Genomic DNA, 14,974 nt, shown 5'->3' with positions numbered 1-14,974 from the left:
ACTCCATCACTATCTCCTAAAATTACTGCAAAACACAGCATCCTACGGACTCCATGTAAAACAGAGTTCCAACAAGGGAGAGCTTTACAGCTGGTCCATTCCAGATGTTTATGTCTCCGGAAATCATTACATAAGCTTGTGTCTCTCCAACTGAAACGATATCTGCCCTCCTTTCAAATCACAGTACAATCCAAGAACATTCCCCACCCAGCAGACCAGAAGCACCTCTGTCTCTTCTCCACCCAGTGGGAGTGCTGCCTTGTCTCTGTTTCTTTAAGGTGAATGGTAACTGAACTCTTTCTCCTCACTGTTGTCTGTCCAGTCCCTAACATCCCGCTGACCCTGCCTGTAGAAGCAAGGACCCCAAAAACCAGCCTGAGCATTTACTCCTTACCTGACAGACCCTCCTCTTCTCCAGGCAACTGGCCAACAAAAAGGTCTCCTCGTTGCAGTAAGGTGCAAAATAATCTGCCACAAGTTCTGGTAGCAGCAAGGATTTCAGCTTCCTGCTCAGCCTAATGAGAAACACATAGAAACTTACAGTCGATAGATACTCATGGTGTAAATCTTAAGAGAATCACTGATAGTCTTTACTCAGTCTTTACACTATGGAGTTGGACTGATGTGAAGAAAGGATCTGCATTGAAACAATCCCTAAAAGCACTTCACCACCATGAATGGACTATTTCCCAGATGTAACCATAGTTGGTTTGTAGGCAAATACAGCAGCCAATGTGCAAATAGCAAGCTCTCACAAACATCATGAAAAGAAAACTTGTATTTATATAGCACCTCTCATAACCTCAGAACTTCCTAAAGAGCTTTACCGTCAGTGCAGCACTTATAAAATAGTGTAATGAAGGAAACACAGCAGCCAATTTGCACACAGCAAGGTCCCACAAACAACAATCAGATAATGATCCAACTAATCCGTTTTAGGTGTTGGTTGAGGGATAAATATTGACCAGGATAACAGGAAGAACTCCCTTACTCTTCTTCAAGTAGTTCAATGGGATCTTTTACATCCATCTGAGACAGCAGAAGTGGCCTTAGGTCAAAATCTCATCCGAAAGATGACAGCTCTGAAAGTGCAGCACTCCCTCAGTAGTCACTGGCAGTGTCAGTCTGGATTATGTACAATAATGATAAAAGATCTGTTTTTGGTGGGAAGAATGTTGGCCAAGACATTGGGCGCAATTCCTGCTGTTCTTCAACCAGCCTCATGGAAAAAGCCAACTAAGTAACAAGTAGGGTCAGCATCACGTGTCAGCTTTGTTCTGCTGTTAACATTCTCGCTTCTGGGACACAAGATTGCACATACGAACATAAGAATTAGGAGCAGGAGTAGGCCACTCGATCCCTCGAGCCTGCTCCGTCAATAAGTTCATGGTTGAACTGATTACTCCATATTTCCACCTACCCTGATAACCTGCCACACCCTTCCTTATCAAGAATCTACCTACCTCTGCCTTAAAAATATTCAAAGACTCTGCTTCCACTGCCTTTTGAGGAAGAGAATTTCATAGGCTCACCACCCTCTGAGAGAATTTTTTTCCCCCTCATCTCTGTATTAAATGGGTGACCCATTATTTTTAAACAGTGACCCCTAGTTCGAGATTCTCCCACAAGGGGAAACATCCTTTCGACATCCACCTTGTCAAGACCCCTCAGGATCTTATATGTTTCAATCAAGTCACCTCTTACTCTTCTAAATTCCAGCAGATACAAGTCTGTCCAATCTTTCCTCATAAGACAGGCCACCCATTCCAGGTATTAGTCTAGTAAACCTTCTCTGTACTGCCTCCTTCCCTTCATTTACATCCTTCCCTAAATAAGGAGACCAGTACTGTACACAGTACTCCAGATGTGGTCTCACCAATGCCCTGTATAGCTGAAGCACAACCTCCCTACTTTTGTATTCAATTCTTCTTGTGATAAACGATAATATTCTATTAGCTTTCCTAATTACGTGCTGTACCTGCATACTAATCTTTTGCAATTCATGCACTAGGACACCCAGATCCCTCTGCATCTGAGTTCTGCAATCTCTCACCATTTAGATAATCTGCTTCTTTTTTATTCTTCCTGCCAAATTTTAGCTTAATACCAGAGTTGACTGCAGTTTTGTTGTGTGCAATAAGACTATGTTTACCTACATAAAATCACTGCATTTCAAAAGTAATTCATGTATGGGACATGCTTTAACTGCAAACCTTTTCCTGCTCCATTGTGCAGTCTCATTACATTTAGCTCTTAATGCTGCTAAAGTAGCAAGGACTGTAGAAACCATCCAAGTACTAATGGAGCAACTGAAATAAAGCATCACATCCCCAATAGGTAACTGGCAGAAGAAATAAAGGGACCTTGGGCTGAGTTCCAGTGAATCATTTGTGTGTGTAAAAAGAGAAACTACACTGTACAAACATACTTCAGACAAGTGCATTCCTGCTCTTTGTGGGATCTTGCTGTGCACACATTGGTGTGGGATCCTGCTGTACTCCCACATGACAATAGACACTACACTTCAGAAGCTTTGGGATGTCCCGTGGGGGGGGGTGGGAAGAGAGGTGCTGGGTCAAGTTGCCCGAACACACACGGCCCGGTCTGGGGGACCGAGCGGCGGCTTTCGATCCAAATCTAGCCCCCAGGCCCTACCTCCAGCCCCTCCAGCATGTCAAACACTACGTTGGCATTTTTCCTGTTGCCCAGCACCAGCTGCAGGCGCTCCAGGAGCTGAGCCTGGGCCGCAGCCTCGGGCTCAGGTTGAGGATCCCCCGCGCTACGCATGTCCTTCCCGCTGGGCGCCGCCATCTTTCCCTGGCTCCCTGGAATCACGTGAGGCGGGGCGACCAATCGGCGAGTAGGGGGCGGGGCTGGCTTGGCTGTGGAGGCACTGAATGGCATTTTGGAAATGGAGGTTTCCACAGAGAATTGGGCAGAATTCAACGTCCAAATGATCCACAACACCCCCACTAATGCAATAATAAGCCATAACTCACGAATCAAGTGGGAGGACAAAAGACACAGATATGCCAAGTATTCTTTTGGGCCTCCTTATCTCGAGAGACAATGGATACGCGCCTGGAGGTGGTCAGTGGTTTGTGAAGCAGCGCCTGGAGTGGCTATAAAGGCCAATTCTGGAGTGACAGGCTCAGATATGCCAAGACACAGATATGCCAAGTATAGAGGCCACAATAATCACACATCAGCTGCGATGAACTGGACATGTCGTCAGAATGCCCAAACAGGTGCTCTACTCAGAACTACGCTAGGAAACCCATTCACATGGGGCTCAAACAAATGTTTCAAAGACCACCTCAACATTTCCATGAAGGTCTGTTCTATTATCAACACATGGGAAACAGAATCATGACCAAAATAGTAAATCATAAAAAATGTTATCAAGACCTTCCAAACAAGAGAGAACAGCGAGAGAGATGGAACAACAGGACGACTGCTCAAGCCAACAATCTGCCACCATCTCTCTCAGCCAACAAGCAATGTGCTCACTGTGGGAGAGCCTGTAAGGCTAAGATAGGGCTCATAAGCCAACACTGACATCTCACTTCCACCCAGCCATCCGCAAGGAAGAATCATCCTCGACATGAGGGATTTCCAATGAACTGCCCACTAATGCATTAATAATCCATAAGGTACAAGATGATGAGAGGCATAGATAGAGTGGATAGCCAGAGACTTTTTCCCAGGGTGGAAAGGGCTATCACCAGGGGACATCATTTTAAGGTGATTGGAGGAAGGTTTCGGGGAGATGTCAGAGGTAGGTTCTTTACACAGAGTGTAACAGCCCCAACAAACAAATTTCTCTGCAGCACCTGTGGAAGAGCCTGTCACTCCAGAATTGGCCTTTATAGCCACTCCAGGCGCTGCTTCACAAACCACTGACCACCTCCAGGCGCGTATCCATTGTCTCTCGAGATAAGGAGGCCCAAAAGGTGGGTGCATGGAATGCGCTGCCAGCGGTGGTAGCAGAAGCAGATATATTAGGGACATTTAAGCGACTCTTGGATAGGTACATGGATGATAGTAGAATGAAGGGTAGGTAGTTAGTTTGATCTTAGAGTAGGTTAAAGGTTCGGCACAACATCGTGGGCCGAAGGGCCTGTACTGTTCTATGTTCTACCCCCACTAACGCAATAAAAGACGAACCTCACTTATTCAATGTGAACCAGTGACCCAATGAGGGGCTGTGTTGCCAACTCAAGTTTGAAATATTCCAGGAGGTTACATCACATGAACTCCCATATCCACCCAGTCAAGCAGCCTTCTTTCCACCCATCTCCAACATAACTTATAAGCAAGTGTTCAAAGAAAATGAAAAAACATGATTCCTTTGAATGCCACTATGATTTTTCTACCCTGGTTGCTTGTAGCTGTCTCCACAAGATAAATCTTTAATTCCTGGAGATTCCAGGATAATTTTGGAGGGTTGGCAACCCAACTGCGGGTGGGGCTTGACGTACCCACTTTCTCAGATTCTGTAATGGGAGTTGGTTTACATTGTCCTATATCTGCTTGATAGCATAGCCTGTGCCTGTGACAATAGCAGCAACCCCATGCAATTTGGATTGGATCATTACAACTGGTCTTTGAAGGACAAGGGCAGCAGGCTTGAGGGAACACCACCACCTGCAAGTTCCCCTCCAAGTCATACACGGTCCTTGGAAATATATCGCCATTCCTCTGGAACTCCCTCCTTAACAGCACTGTGAGTGTACCTACACCACATGGACTGCTGCAGTGGAATAAGGCAGCTCACCGCCTTCTCAAGGGTAATTAGGGATGGGCAATAAATGCTACAGCCCATGAGCAAATAAAAACAAATTTGTCATTGAGAAATAATACAAAAGCAATGAAGATACTACACTTCCCTACATCAGTGGGTTGTCTTGTTAAACTAATTTCTAACGCCCCCTGCATTGCATCCTCCTCAGCCACAGGAATTCAAATATATGTTTGACTATGTTTTAAATAGGAAATAAGTTGATAAATTCTAGTTTTTTTTATTTATTCACAAGATGTGGGTGTCACGGGCAAGGCCACCATTTATTGTCCATCCCTAATTGCCATCGACATGGTGGTGAGCTGCCTTTTTTAAACCACTGCAGTCCATGTGGTGAAACTGCTCCCAGTGCTGTAAGGGAGAGTGTTGCAGGATTTTGACCCAGCAATGATGAAGGAGCAACAATACGCATCCAAGTCAGGATGGTGTGCAACTTGCAGGTTGTGGTGTTCCTATGCACTTGCTGCTAGTCATCCTCGGTGGTAGAGGTCACAGGTTTGGAAGGTGCTGTCGAAGGAGTCTTGGTGAGTTGCTGCAGTGCATCTTGTAGATGGTACACACTGCTGCCACTGTGCATTGGTGGTGGAGGGAGTGAATGTTCAAGGTGGTGGATGGGATGATAGTCTTCGCAGAGATTCTGAAACTTGACAGGTATCAAGATTCAACACTGTGAGCAAGACAATCTACTTGAGCCAAAAATAGAGAGAAACCAGTTGAGATTTGATATATCCCCATAACTCGTGGTTCCTGGTCCAACAAAGCCTCAATTTTAAAATTCTCATCCGAGTGTTCAAATTCCACCCTGGCCCTCTTCCCCCCCCCCCCTCATTCTATAATCTCCTTCAATGTTATGCACCCTTCAGAGATCTCAGTGCTCCTCCAATTCTGGTCTCTTGCACATCCCTGATTTTCATCTCTCCATTTTAGCTGCCTCGACCTTAAGCTCTGGAATTCCCCCCTAAAGCCCCCTCTCCTCCTTTAAGGTGCTCCTTACAAACTACCTCTGACCAAGCTTTTAGCCACCTGTCTCAGGATCTCCTTAAATGGCTCTGTGTCAAATTTTGTTTGTTAACGCTCCTATGAAGTACCTTGGGATGTTTTACTACAATAAAGGCGCTATACAAATTCAACAGTTGTCGTTGAGCGCTGACTTGGGAATATAGCAGGATGGGAAGGTCTTTAAGGACATCTGAAAGGGCCTTCTCAGTTGATTTGGCTACTGTACCTTGGGGATTAAAGAAATTTCAATGAATTTTGACGTAAATGTACAATCTAGGAAATACAGCACATTATTTAATAGTAAAATAAAAGCAAAAATGTTCTTTAAATGAGTTATCAAGAACGGGTGTAGTGCATTTACAAATATGTTAATTTATTACAATGTAGTAGCAGTGGTTTATGAATACAACTAACAATCTGGTATATTTTGACAGTGTAACAGTAATTTCACACAGTATCATTGGAAATCAACAGTCCTGTCATGTTTGTTGATAACTTAAAACTTTCACTCTCTTTGGTCTCAGTTATCTTGGGCTGTCACTGAAACTTTATCCCTCATCCTTCACCAAATTTACCATACACAACAAAAATACCATGGCTGTTTTTAAAAAAAAAAATCTACATCTGGCTCAACAAAGGAAAGATTAAAGGCAACGCGACTGAGTGACCAACAAAAATGTTTATATACAATTCGACTCAATCATTTTTTTTTGCCGATCACAACAGGATATAGAATCATTTTCAAGGACAGGGTTAAGGATGTTATAACACAGTGCTATGCAAAACCATAACAAATACTGTACAACATGTACACTAACTAGAGGAAATAACTTCGTAGCATAGATTGCATTTTTAATGTGCATATACATACAGAATAAAAATAAAAATTTATCACTTTAAAACAAATCCTGAACAATGGGTGCGCAATGAAAAGAATATAACAAAAATACAAAAACCTTGTATCAAAAGTTTTGTTAATAAACATCCGTGTCTTTTTCTAGATAAGGAATGTCAAATACAACTTATTCTGAAATTCATTGCCGTTGGCTTCTCTCCAACTTTCACGTAATGAAAAAAAACTACAGTTAAGTACTTAACATTCATCCAACTACATTATGGATTTACAAATACTGAACACATGCCTATAACATCCACTTTCTGAATTTAACAAATACGGGGGCACATTAAAATGTGCCAGGAAGAAATTACTATGTACAAAGATGACTAAGGTTAAACCTTCGAATTATCAATGTTTTTAAAAAGATTTACAGAATTTCTGCTGTGCATCCACATGGTACATTAACACCAAGATTCAATATTAAATGATTTACGTAAAGTTTATGGAGGTCATCTTATTCTATACATTGGCTATTACACAATGGAGCGAAAACAAACTCAGTACAACTTGTTCTTTAGCACAGTCCAGCTAATGCTGCAAGCACATTCTTTAAGTGGTGGGCTTCTTGCTTTGTTCAACAAGCTCAGTTCGGTTTTGTCGGGGCTTTCAGTCTCACTGCAGGAGCAGTTCGCACTTGCACATTTGCTTGTTGGCCCTGGGTATCAGAAGTCGCTGCTGGCTGAGCAGGGCTCTGTGGGGTTGGGGTCTGGATCTGAGGAGATGCTGCTGTTACAACTTGCTGCTGAATAATTTGCTGTTGCATGACCTGAGCAGTGGAAGCTGCAGGAATCACCTGGACTTGCTGGCCTGTAGCTGCCTGGGACAGTGTCATCGTCTGTGGTTGTGTCTGGACCTGCCAAAAAAAGATATAAAGAGGCTCATTTAGATAAGAAAGTAACTTGCATTTACATAGCGCCCTTCATGTTCCAAAGCACCTTACAGCCAATGAATAATTTTTGAAGGGCGGTCCGTATTGTAAAATAGGTATTACAATTTGTGCAAAGTGAGCTCTCAGGAAGAGCAATAAGATAAATGACATGAGTGAGGGGTAAATGTCAGCCAGGACCCAGGTGAAGTCCCCTGCTCTTCAAGTAACACCACGCTACTTGCAACCAGGTAAAGTGGTCTCGCTTTGACATCTCAGTTGCAAGACAGCACCGCCTCGGTACTGCACTAAAATGTTGGCCTCGAATATGTGCTCAAGTGCTGGACTGGGCTTAAACACAAGGACAGAGTGTGACCCACTGAGCCATGGCTGAGATGGGCGGCACAGTGGTTAGCACCGCAGCCTCACAGCTCCAGGGACCCGGGTTCAATTCTGGGTACTGCCTGTGCGGAGTTTGCAAGTTCTCCCTGTGACCGCGTGGGTTTTCGCCGGGTGCTCCGGTTTCCTCCCACCGCCAAAGACTTGCAGGTGATGGGTAAATTGGCTGTTGTAAATTGCCCCTCGTGTAGGTAGGTGGTAAGGAATATGGGATTACTGTAGGGTTAGTATAAATGGGTGGTTCTTGGTCGGCACAGACTCGGTGGGCCGAAGGACCTGTTTCAGTGCTGTATCTCTAAATAAAAAATAAAATAAAAATAAATACTAACTATTTACTTGAGATACTGAAGGATGCAATTGACTGCAATACAGATGGTCAATATCATGGCTTAGATTTAAAAACTAAAAAAAAAATGAAGGTTTACTGGCCAATTATCAATTGATTGGAACAAATTCTGCTAATTTGGCAGACACTAAATACTGCTGCACAACAGACTTGTCTGGAAAATAAACAACAGCGTGGACCTGTGGGCCAAGTGGCCTGTTTCGGTGCTGTAAATACTATGTAAATTCAAGCATTTGCAGATCGATTTTAAATTCTATTCAGACTGACTTGCCCTAAACAGAACAAGAAAACGAATTAGAAGCTCTAGCTGCACTAAATAGTGCTGCATAACCAGCCCTGCTGGTCATTGTCTGATGAACAAACAGTCTTCAATCTGAAACGTAAGCTCGGTTTCTTTCTCCACAGATGCTTCCAGACCTGCTGAGCATTTCCAGCATTTGCTGTTTTTATTTCAGATTTCCAGCATTCACTTTTCCCTTGATGTCTGTCTGATTGGTTTATCCCTTATAGGTTGCGATTTTAATCTGGATAGCTTTGAAGAGTTAGGTGATCAGTAATTAATCTGTATGTCAGCAAATGACCAAAGAATGAAAGGGTCACAGCATACAACCTTCAAAAAGGAGTGGCTGGTCAAGATTAAAATGAGTAAAATTCCAGCAAGTTATTTAAAAACTTATATAGAACCTTGGTTGGACCACACCTCGAGTACTGTGAACAGTTCTGGTCTCCATGTTATAGAGGCACTAGAAAAGGTGCAAAATAGATATACTAGGAAGATACCAGAACTGAGAGGTTATAAACATCAGGAAAGACTGAACAGGCTGGAGCTCTTTTCTCTAGAAAAGAGAAGGCTGAGGGGTGACCTAATAGAAGTCACTGAAATTAAGAAAGAGTTTGATAGGAAGATGTTTCCACTTGTGGGGCGTCCAAAATTAAGGATCATTAATATAAGACAATAACCAATAAATTCAATAGGGAATTCAGAGAGTGGTTAGAATCTGGAACTTGATACCACAAGGTGTGGTTGAGGTGAATATCATAGATACATTTAAGGGAAAGCTGGAGAATCAATGAGGGAGAAAGGATTAGAAGGATATGTTGACAGGGTGAGATGAAGATGGATGGACGGAGGCTCGTGTGGAAGATAAATGGGCAGAATGGCATGTTTTCGTGCTGTAGATTCGATATAATTCTATGTAAAGTCGGTAATTCAGTCTCTGCAGAGTAGTGGTGTTCACTAACTTTATGCCAAGGGTCACAATCCAGAACAAGGGGACGTGGGTATGCATCTGTAGTCCCCACACAGCCAGTTGATCGAATGGTGGACAGTGCCCAGGCACATCCCAGCTTGAGTACTGCGCCCAGTTCTGGGCGCCACACTTTAGGAAGGATGTCAAGGCCTTAAGAGAAAGTGCTGGAGATTTACTAGAATGTTACTAGGGTGAAAGACTTCAAGTAAACAGAGAGACTGTGTTTGTTCTCTTTAGAACAGAGAAGCTTAAGAGGAGATTTGATAGAGTTGTTCAAAGTCATAAAGTATGTCATTACAGTAAATAAAGAGAAACTATTTCAAGTAGCAGAAGAGCCAGTAACCAGAGCACACAGATTTAAGACAAGTGGCAAAAGAACCAGAGGGTAGATGAGGATTTTCTTTATCGCAGTGAGTTGCAATGATCTGAAATGCACTGTCTGAAAGGAAGTGGAAGCAGATTCAATAATAACTTTCAAAAGAGAATTGGGCAAATAGCTGAAAAGGAAAGATTTGCTAGGCTCTGGGGAAAGAGCAGGGGAGTGGGACTAATTGGATAGCTCTTTCAAAGAGCCAGCACAGGTACAATGGACCGAATGACCTCCTATGTTGTAAGATTCTATGATTTAAGATCAAGTCGAGGCCATTCCTGCTGTCCGTGACATTTCCTTCTCAACTCGTCTCAAAACAGAGGTTGCACATTATGGGAACCAGAAGAATGGAACAAGAGAAGTGGAGAAGATAAAGAGAACTGGAAGTGCAAAGCATATACAGGCAAGAGGGAAAATTAATGGAGGCAACAAAGGTTCTTCTTTTACATCATGGAAATGTAGCAGCAGGCAGAACATGTGAAACGTCCAATAGCTTCATCTCTGGAGAACATGTAGATACGTATGAGGAGGTGAAGAGTACCTGCTGGGCAGTCGATACCATCTGCTGGATATTCCCCATGGTTGCTTGCTGTTGAACCATTTGTGGAAGTTTTGTGACCTATTGAACAACAGCAGTTTATTTTAACCTTTTCATCCTTCAGGGTTTCCAAGCATGCAAGATTTCAGGTACTTTAAAGAATTATTTCTTCTGTAGTCTTGAAGTTAATAGAGTGTAAAATTGTAAAAAGAAAATAGAGGGATGTTAACAAATTACATTTGTACTTTTGAGGGGCCATTGAGAAAGAGGAAATGGTCGTGCTGGGACAGAACAAACTTGTGTTGCGTAGATCAGGAGTCTAACCTGACTCTGAAAAGAAGCAGTGAGAGATGTACACCATGAATCTCTAACAGTCTGAAACAAAACCACTTTGTACCGATGTAGTGTAAATGTCTGTTAAAAAGATCTGTGGTAATAAACGTTGGAACCTCATCAGGTTTGATGGACGTTTGTGTATGTGAAGTATAGAAGTGCAAACTCCTGTTACAAAACACAGCCGTCCTTTCAATCACCTGCAAAAACTGAAGGGGCTGGCTAAAGTTCTCAAACTTTACAATAAATTAATAATGATTTTCAACTTACTAATCTATTAAAGCCACTTTGTTTACTTAACCGTGCGACGAACATGCCCGAAGTATCAGCTGAGGGTGAAGAATCCTGTTAAGATAACATTCATGTTTTCACCAAAAAGATCAGTTTCAGGACAGTAATTTAGACTACAGGCCTCTGTTTGTAATACAAGAACACATGTTGCAGGAGTTTATTTTTGCAATACAAAGGAGGGCCATAATAAAGTGAGCAGCAAGATGCGGTATAACTGACCAGGACCCCAGGCATGGGTTACATAAATTCAGCACTATTCTGAGAGTTAATTGCTTGCTGGTAACTTGGCTCAGATTTTCAAGCACATTGCAAGAAACTGTTGCGTATGAGTCATAGGTAAAAGGAACAGAGATATAACCCTCCCAGGGACAGTGTTGCTGGCAAGGCCAGTATTTACTGCCAATCTCTAGTTGCCCTCAGAAAGTGACGGTGAGCTTTTATATTGAACCGTAGCAGCTTGATACAACCAAGTGATTTGCTAGGCCAATTCAGAGGGCAAGTGTAAGACTGGAGTCACATATAGGCCCATACTGGGAAAGGGCAGTAGGTTTCCTTCCCTAAAGGGCATTGGTAATCCAATAGCTTCACAGTCAATTTTACTGATGGCATCTTTACATTTCCACATTATTTAAACTGCATTTAAATTCTCAAACTGCTACGGTGGGATTTGAACTTGCATTCTCTGGATTATTAGTCCAGTGGCGTATGCAGTACACAACTGTAATATTTGAAGACCTGTGCTCCAGAACTTGCTGCGCCCTTAGCCAAGCTGTTCCAGTACAGCTACAACACTGGCATCCACGTGGCAATGTGGAAAATTGCCCAGGTACGTCCTGTACACAAAAAGCAGGACAAGTCCAACCCGGCCAATTACCACCCCATCAGCCTACTCTCAATCATCAGTAAAGTGATGGAAGGTGTCATCAACAGTGCCATCAAGCGGCACTTGCTTAGCAATAACCTGCTCAGTGACGCTCAGTTTGGGTTCCGCCACGGCCACTCAGCTCCTGACCTCATTTCAGCCTTGGTTCAAACATGGACAAAAGAGCTGAACTCAAGAGGTGAGGTGAGAGTGACTGCCCTTGACACCAAGGCAGCATTTGACTGAGTATGGCATGAAGGAGCCCGAGCAAAACTGAGGTCAATGGGAATCAGGGGGAAAACCCTCTGCTGGCTGGAGTCATACATAGTGCAAAGGAAGATGGTTGTGGTTGTTGGAGGTCAATCATCTGAGCTCCAGGACATCACTGCAGGAGTTCCTCAGGGTAGTGTCCTAGGCCCAACCATCTTCAGCTGCTTCATCAATGACCTTCCTTCAATCATAAGGTCAGAAGTGGGGATGTTCGCTGATGATTGCACAATGTTCAGCACTATTCGTGGCTCCTCAGATACTGAAGCAGTCCGTGTAGAAATGCAGCAAGACCTGGACAATATCCAGGCTTGGGCTGAGAAGTGGCATTTAACATTCGCGCCACACAAGCGCCAGGCAATGACCATCTCCAACAAGAGAGAATCTAACCATCTCCCCTTGACATTCAACGGCATTACCATCACTCAATCCCCCACTATCAACATGCTAGGCGCTACCACTGACCAGAAACTGAACTGGAGTAGCCATATAAATACCGTGGCTACAAGAGCAGGTCAGAGGCTAGGAATCCTGAGGCAAGTAACTCACCTCCTGACTCCCCAAAGCCTATCCATCATCTACAAGGCACAAGTCAGGAGTGTGATGGAATACTCTCCACTTGCCTGGATGGGTGCAGCTCCAACAACATTCAAGAAGCTTGACACCATCCAGGACAAAGCAGCCCACTTGATTGGCACCCTATCTACAAACATTCACTCCTTCCACCACTGACGCACAGTGGCAGCAGTGTGTACCATCTACAAGATGCACTGCAGAAATGCACCAAGGCTCCTTAGCCAGTACCTTTCAAACCCGCGACCTCTACCAACTAGAAGGACAAGGGCAGCAAATACATGGGAACACCACCACCTGCAAGTCCCCCTGCAAGTCACACACCATTCTTACTTGGAACTATATCGCCGTTCCTTCACTGTCGCTGGGTCAAAATCCTGGAACTCCCTTCCTAACAGCACTGTGGGTATACCTACCCCAAATGGACTGCAGCGGTTCAAGAAGGCAGCTCACACCACCTTCTCAAGGGCAATTAGGGATGGGCAATAAATGCTGGCCTGGCCAGTGATGCCCACATTCCATGAATGAATAAAATAAAAAATTTACCTGAATTTGTGCCTGCAGCTGTTGCGTTCCTGTCTGCTTTTGAGTCTGAGCACTTAAGAACTGTGGCTTCATTCCCGATTGGAGTTGGGTGGTGGTATAAGTGACTTTCTGTTGCTGTTGCTGTTGTGATTGCACTGTAACTTGCTGGGTTATCTGAATTGGGATGCAAGTTATAAGTGAGCTTAAGACAATCTTTACCCACATTGTGCACCTCTAAGCAGACCAAGGCCAAACCTCAGCACTGCCACTTTTGTTGTTTAAAGGTTGCTGCTAAGGAAGATACAGCCTGATCTTCCACAAGTCCAATTCCCTCACCACGACCACCCCCTCCACCCCGACCCCCAACCACGAAAAACAAAATCGGAAGCTCCATTTAGTGATCTCCACCACTGGCCCCACATATATTCTAACTACAGCAGCGTAAAATGGAATAGACAAAAAAAAGCTACAAACAAGTCAGGTAGTGTGTGTGGATTGAGAGAGACAGAATAGAAAAGTCACAGACCTGAAACGTTATCTCTGTTTCTCTCTCCACAGATGCTGCCTGACCTGCTGAGTATTTCCAGTATTTTCTGTTTTTATTTCAGATTCCAGCATCCGCAGTATTTTTGCTCATGTTTTAGTGCAAAGTGAACTTCTCTTATCCTTGCTGATTTTTCTCCCCTCTTCATCAAAAGGCACTGACCCCTTGTGAGCCAGATACCCCGCCATCCAAAACTCCGGTAGCTCCAAGTGGCTATTTTCGTGCATTGACCCTAATAGTGATTGCCAGTAGACCAGCCCTGAGACACGATGCTCCAGCATGGTCTAGGTACACTGGACATCTTTCAGGCACTGCTGGATAGCCATCAGGAGCAGGAGCCCTGGATGACCCTGGCCAACACCAGCTAACTCTCAACAAAGAATATGGGATTCCCCGCCCCGCCCCCCCACTCAGAGATACACTCACTGAGCCACAGATGTCGTACAGCTGATGTCTGAGAGGGTGTTACCCACCACCAGACATGCTTGGCGGAAAAATCACAGGTAGGATTTGCTGATGGTGCAAACCTGGAAATTTATCTGCCGGGGGTGGGGGTTCTTATGGGAGAAAGGGGCAAAAGCAAAAATGTAAATGACCAGAAGTTTTAAGAGGTTCATGTCCTCCCTTGCCTCTCCCCCAGTAACAGTTTAAGAATATCTAGAAGGTATTAAAGGGTAGAACTCATACCTTCTGCTGTGCAGTGATTGCTGCAGCCTGCACAGCTGCTTGTCCCTGTGTCACCTGGGACTGGCCTGCCTTCTGCTGTTGCTGCTGTTTGAGTTTCAGAAGCTGCTGTACTTGCATTTGAGATAAGTGCGGTGGTATGGCAGTCTTCACCACTGTCTGCCCTCCTGCAGAGTCAAGATAATGGATTAAAGTCAGGGGACATTTTCCAATCTGAAATGGCACTATAAATGGAGCACTCACTTCAACTGACAACAGAAAATCATGTAGCTTTATGAATTTCCATAAAAATAACAGACTATTACTTGTAACTTTCACTCAATTTGTCTCTCATCCTTTTAAAAAGTCTGAGACACACAATAAGCAACAAGTGCATGGCTGGAAGTCAATACTGGGATCATGCAATGGTGGAAGTAACTACAGTTCACA

The 14,974-nt window shown here is 43.9% G+C and overlaps 2 protein-coding genes across 17 annotated transcripts in view; both read right to left on the bottom strand.

Annotated features, from left to right (window-relative positions):
- noc4l (nucleolar complex associated 4 homolog) overlaps window positions 1–2,830 on the bottom strand; it is a 41,219-nt gene extending 38,389 nt beyond the window's left edge. For all 4 annotated transcript variants that reach the window (XM_068054619.1, XM_068054621.1, XM_068054620.1 and 1 more), the window contains exons 1-2: window positions 2,656–2,830; window positions 395–515 (exon numbers count right to left, since the gene is read on the bottom strand). In XM_068054619.1, coding sequence (XP_067910720.1) covers window positions 395–515; window positions 2,656–2,811 — 277 coding nt within the window. In that variant the 5' untranslated portion in view covers window positions 2,812–2,830. The remainder of the gene's footprint in view (window positions 1–394; window positions 516–2,655) is intronic.
- A 3,322-nt stretch (window positions 2,831–6,152) lies between these two features.
- The window catches only part of ep400 (E1A binding protein p400), a 164,455-nt gene continuing 155,633 nt past the window's right edge, over window positions 6,153–14,974 (bottom strand). For 9 of the 13 annotated variants that reach the window (XM_068054601.1, XM_068054609.1, XM_068054603.1 and 6 more), the window contains 5 exons: window positions 14,549–14,712; window positions 13,339–13,491; window positions 11,070–11,144; window positions 10,470–10,547; window positions 6,153–7,551 (listed from right to left, as the gene is read on the bottom strand). In XM_068054601.1, the coding sequence (XP_067910702.1) occupies window positions 7,282–7,551; window positions 10,470–10,547; window positions 11,070–11,144; window positions 13,339–13,491; window positions 14,549–14,712 (740 nt within the window). In that variant the 3' untranslated portion in view covers window positions 6,153–7,281. The remainder of the gene's footprint in view (window positions 7,552–10,469; window positions 10,548–11,069; window positions 11,145–13,338; window positions 13,492–14,548; window positions 14,713–14,974) is intronic. The other 4 variants (XM_068054605.1, XM_068054615.1, XM_068054607.1 and 1 more) reach the window with 3 other exon arrangements.

This window comes from Heterodontus francisci, chromosome 23 (assembly GCF_036365525.1).
Source record: "Heterodontus francisci isolate sHetFra1 chromosome 23, sHetFra1.hap1, whole genome shotgun sequence".
NCBI classification, from domain to species: domain Eukaryota; kingdom Metazoa; phylum Chordata; class Chondrichthyes; order Heterodontiformes; family Heterodontidae; genus Heterodontus; species Heterodontus francisci.
The sequence above is the reverse complement of the archived record's forward strand: the minus strand, read 5'-3'. Positions and strand labels throughout refer to the sequence as shown.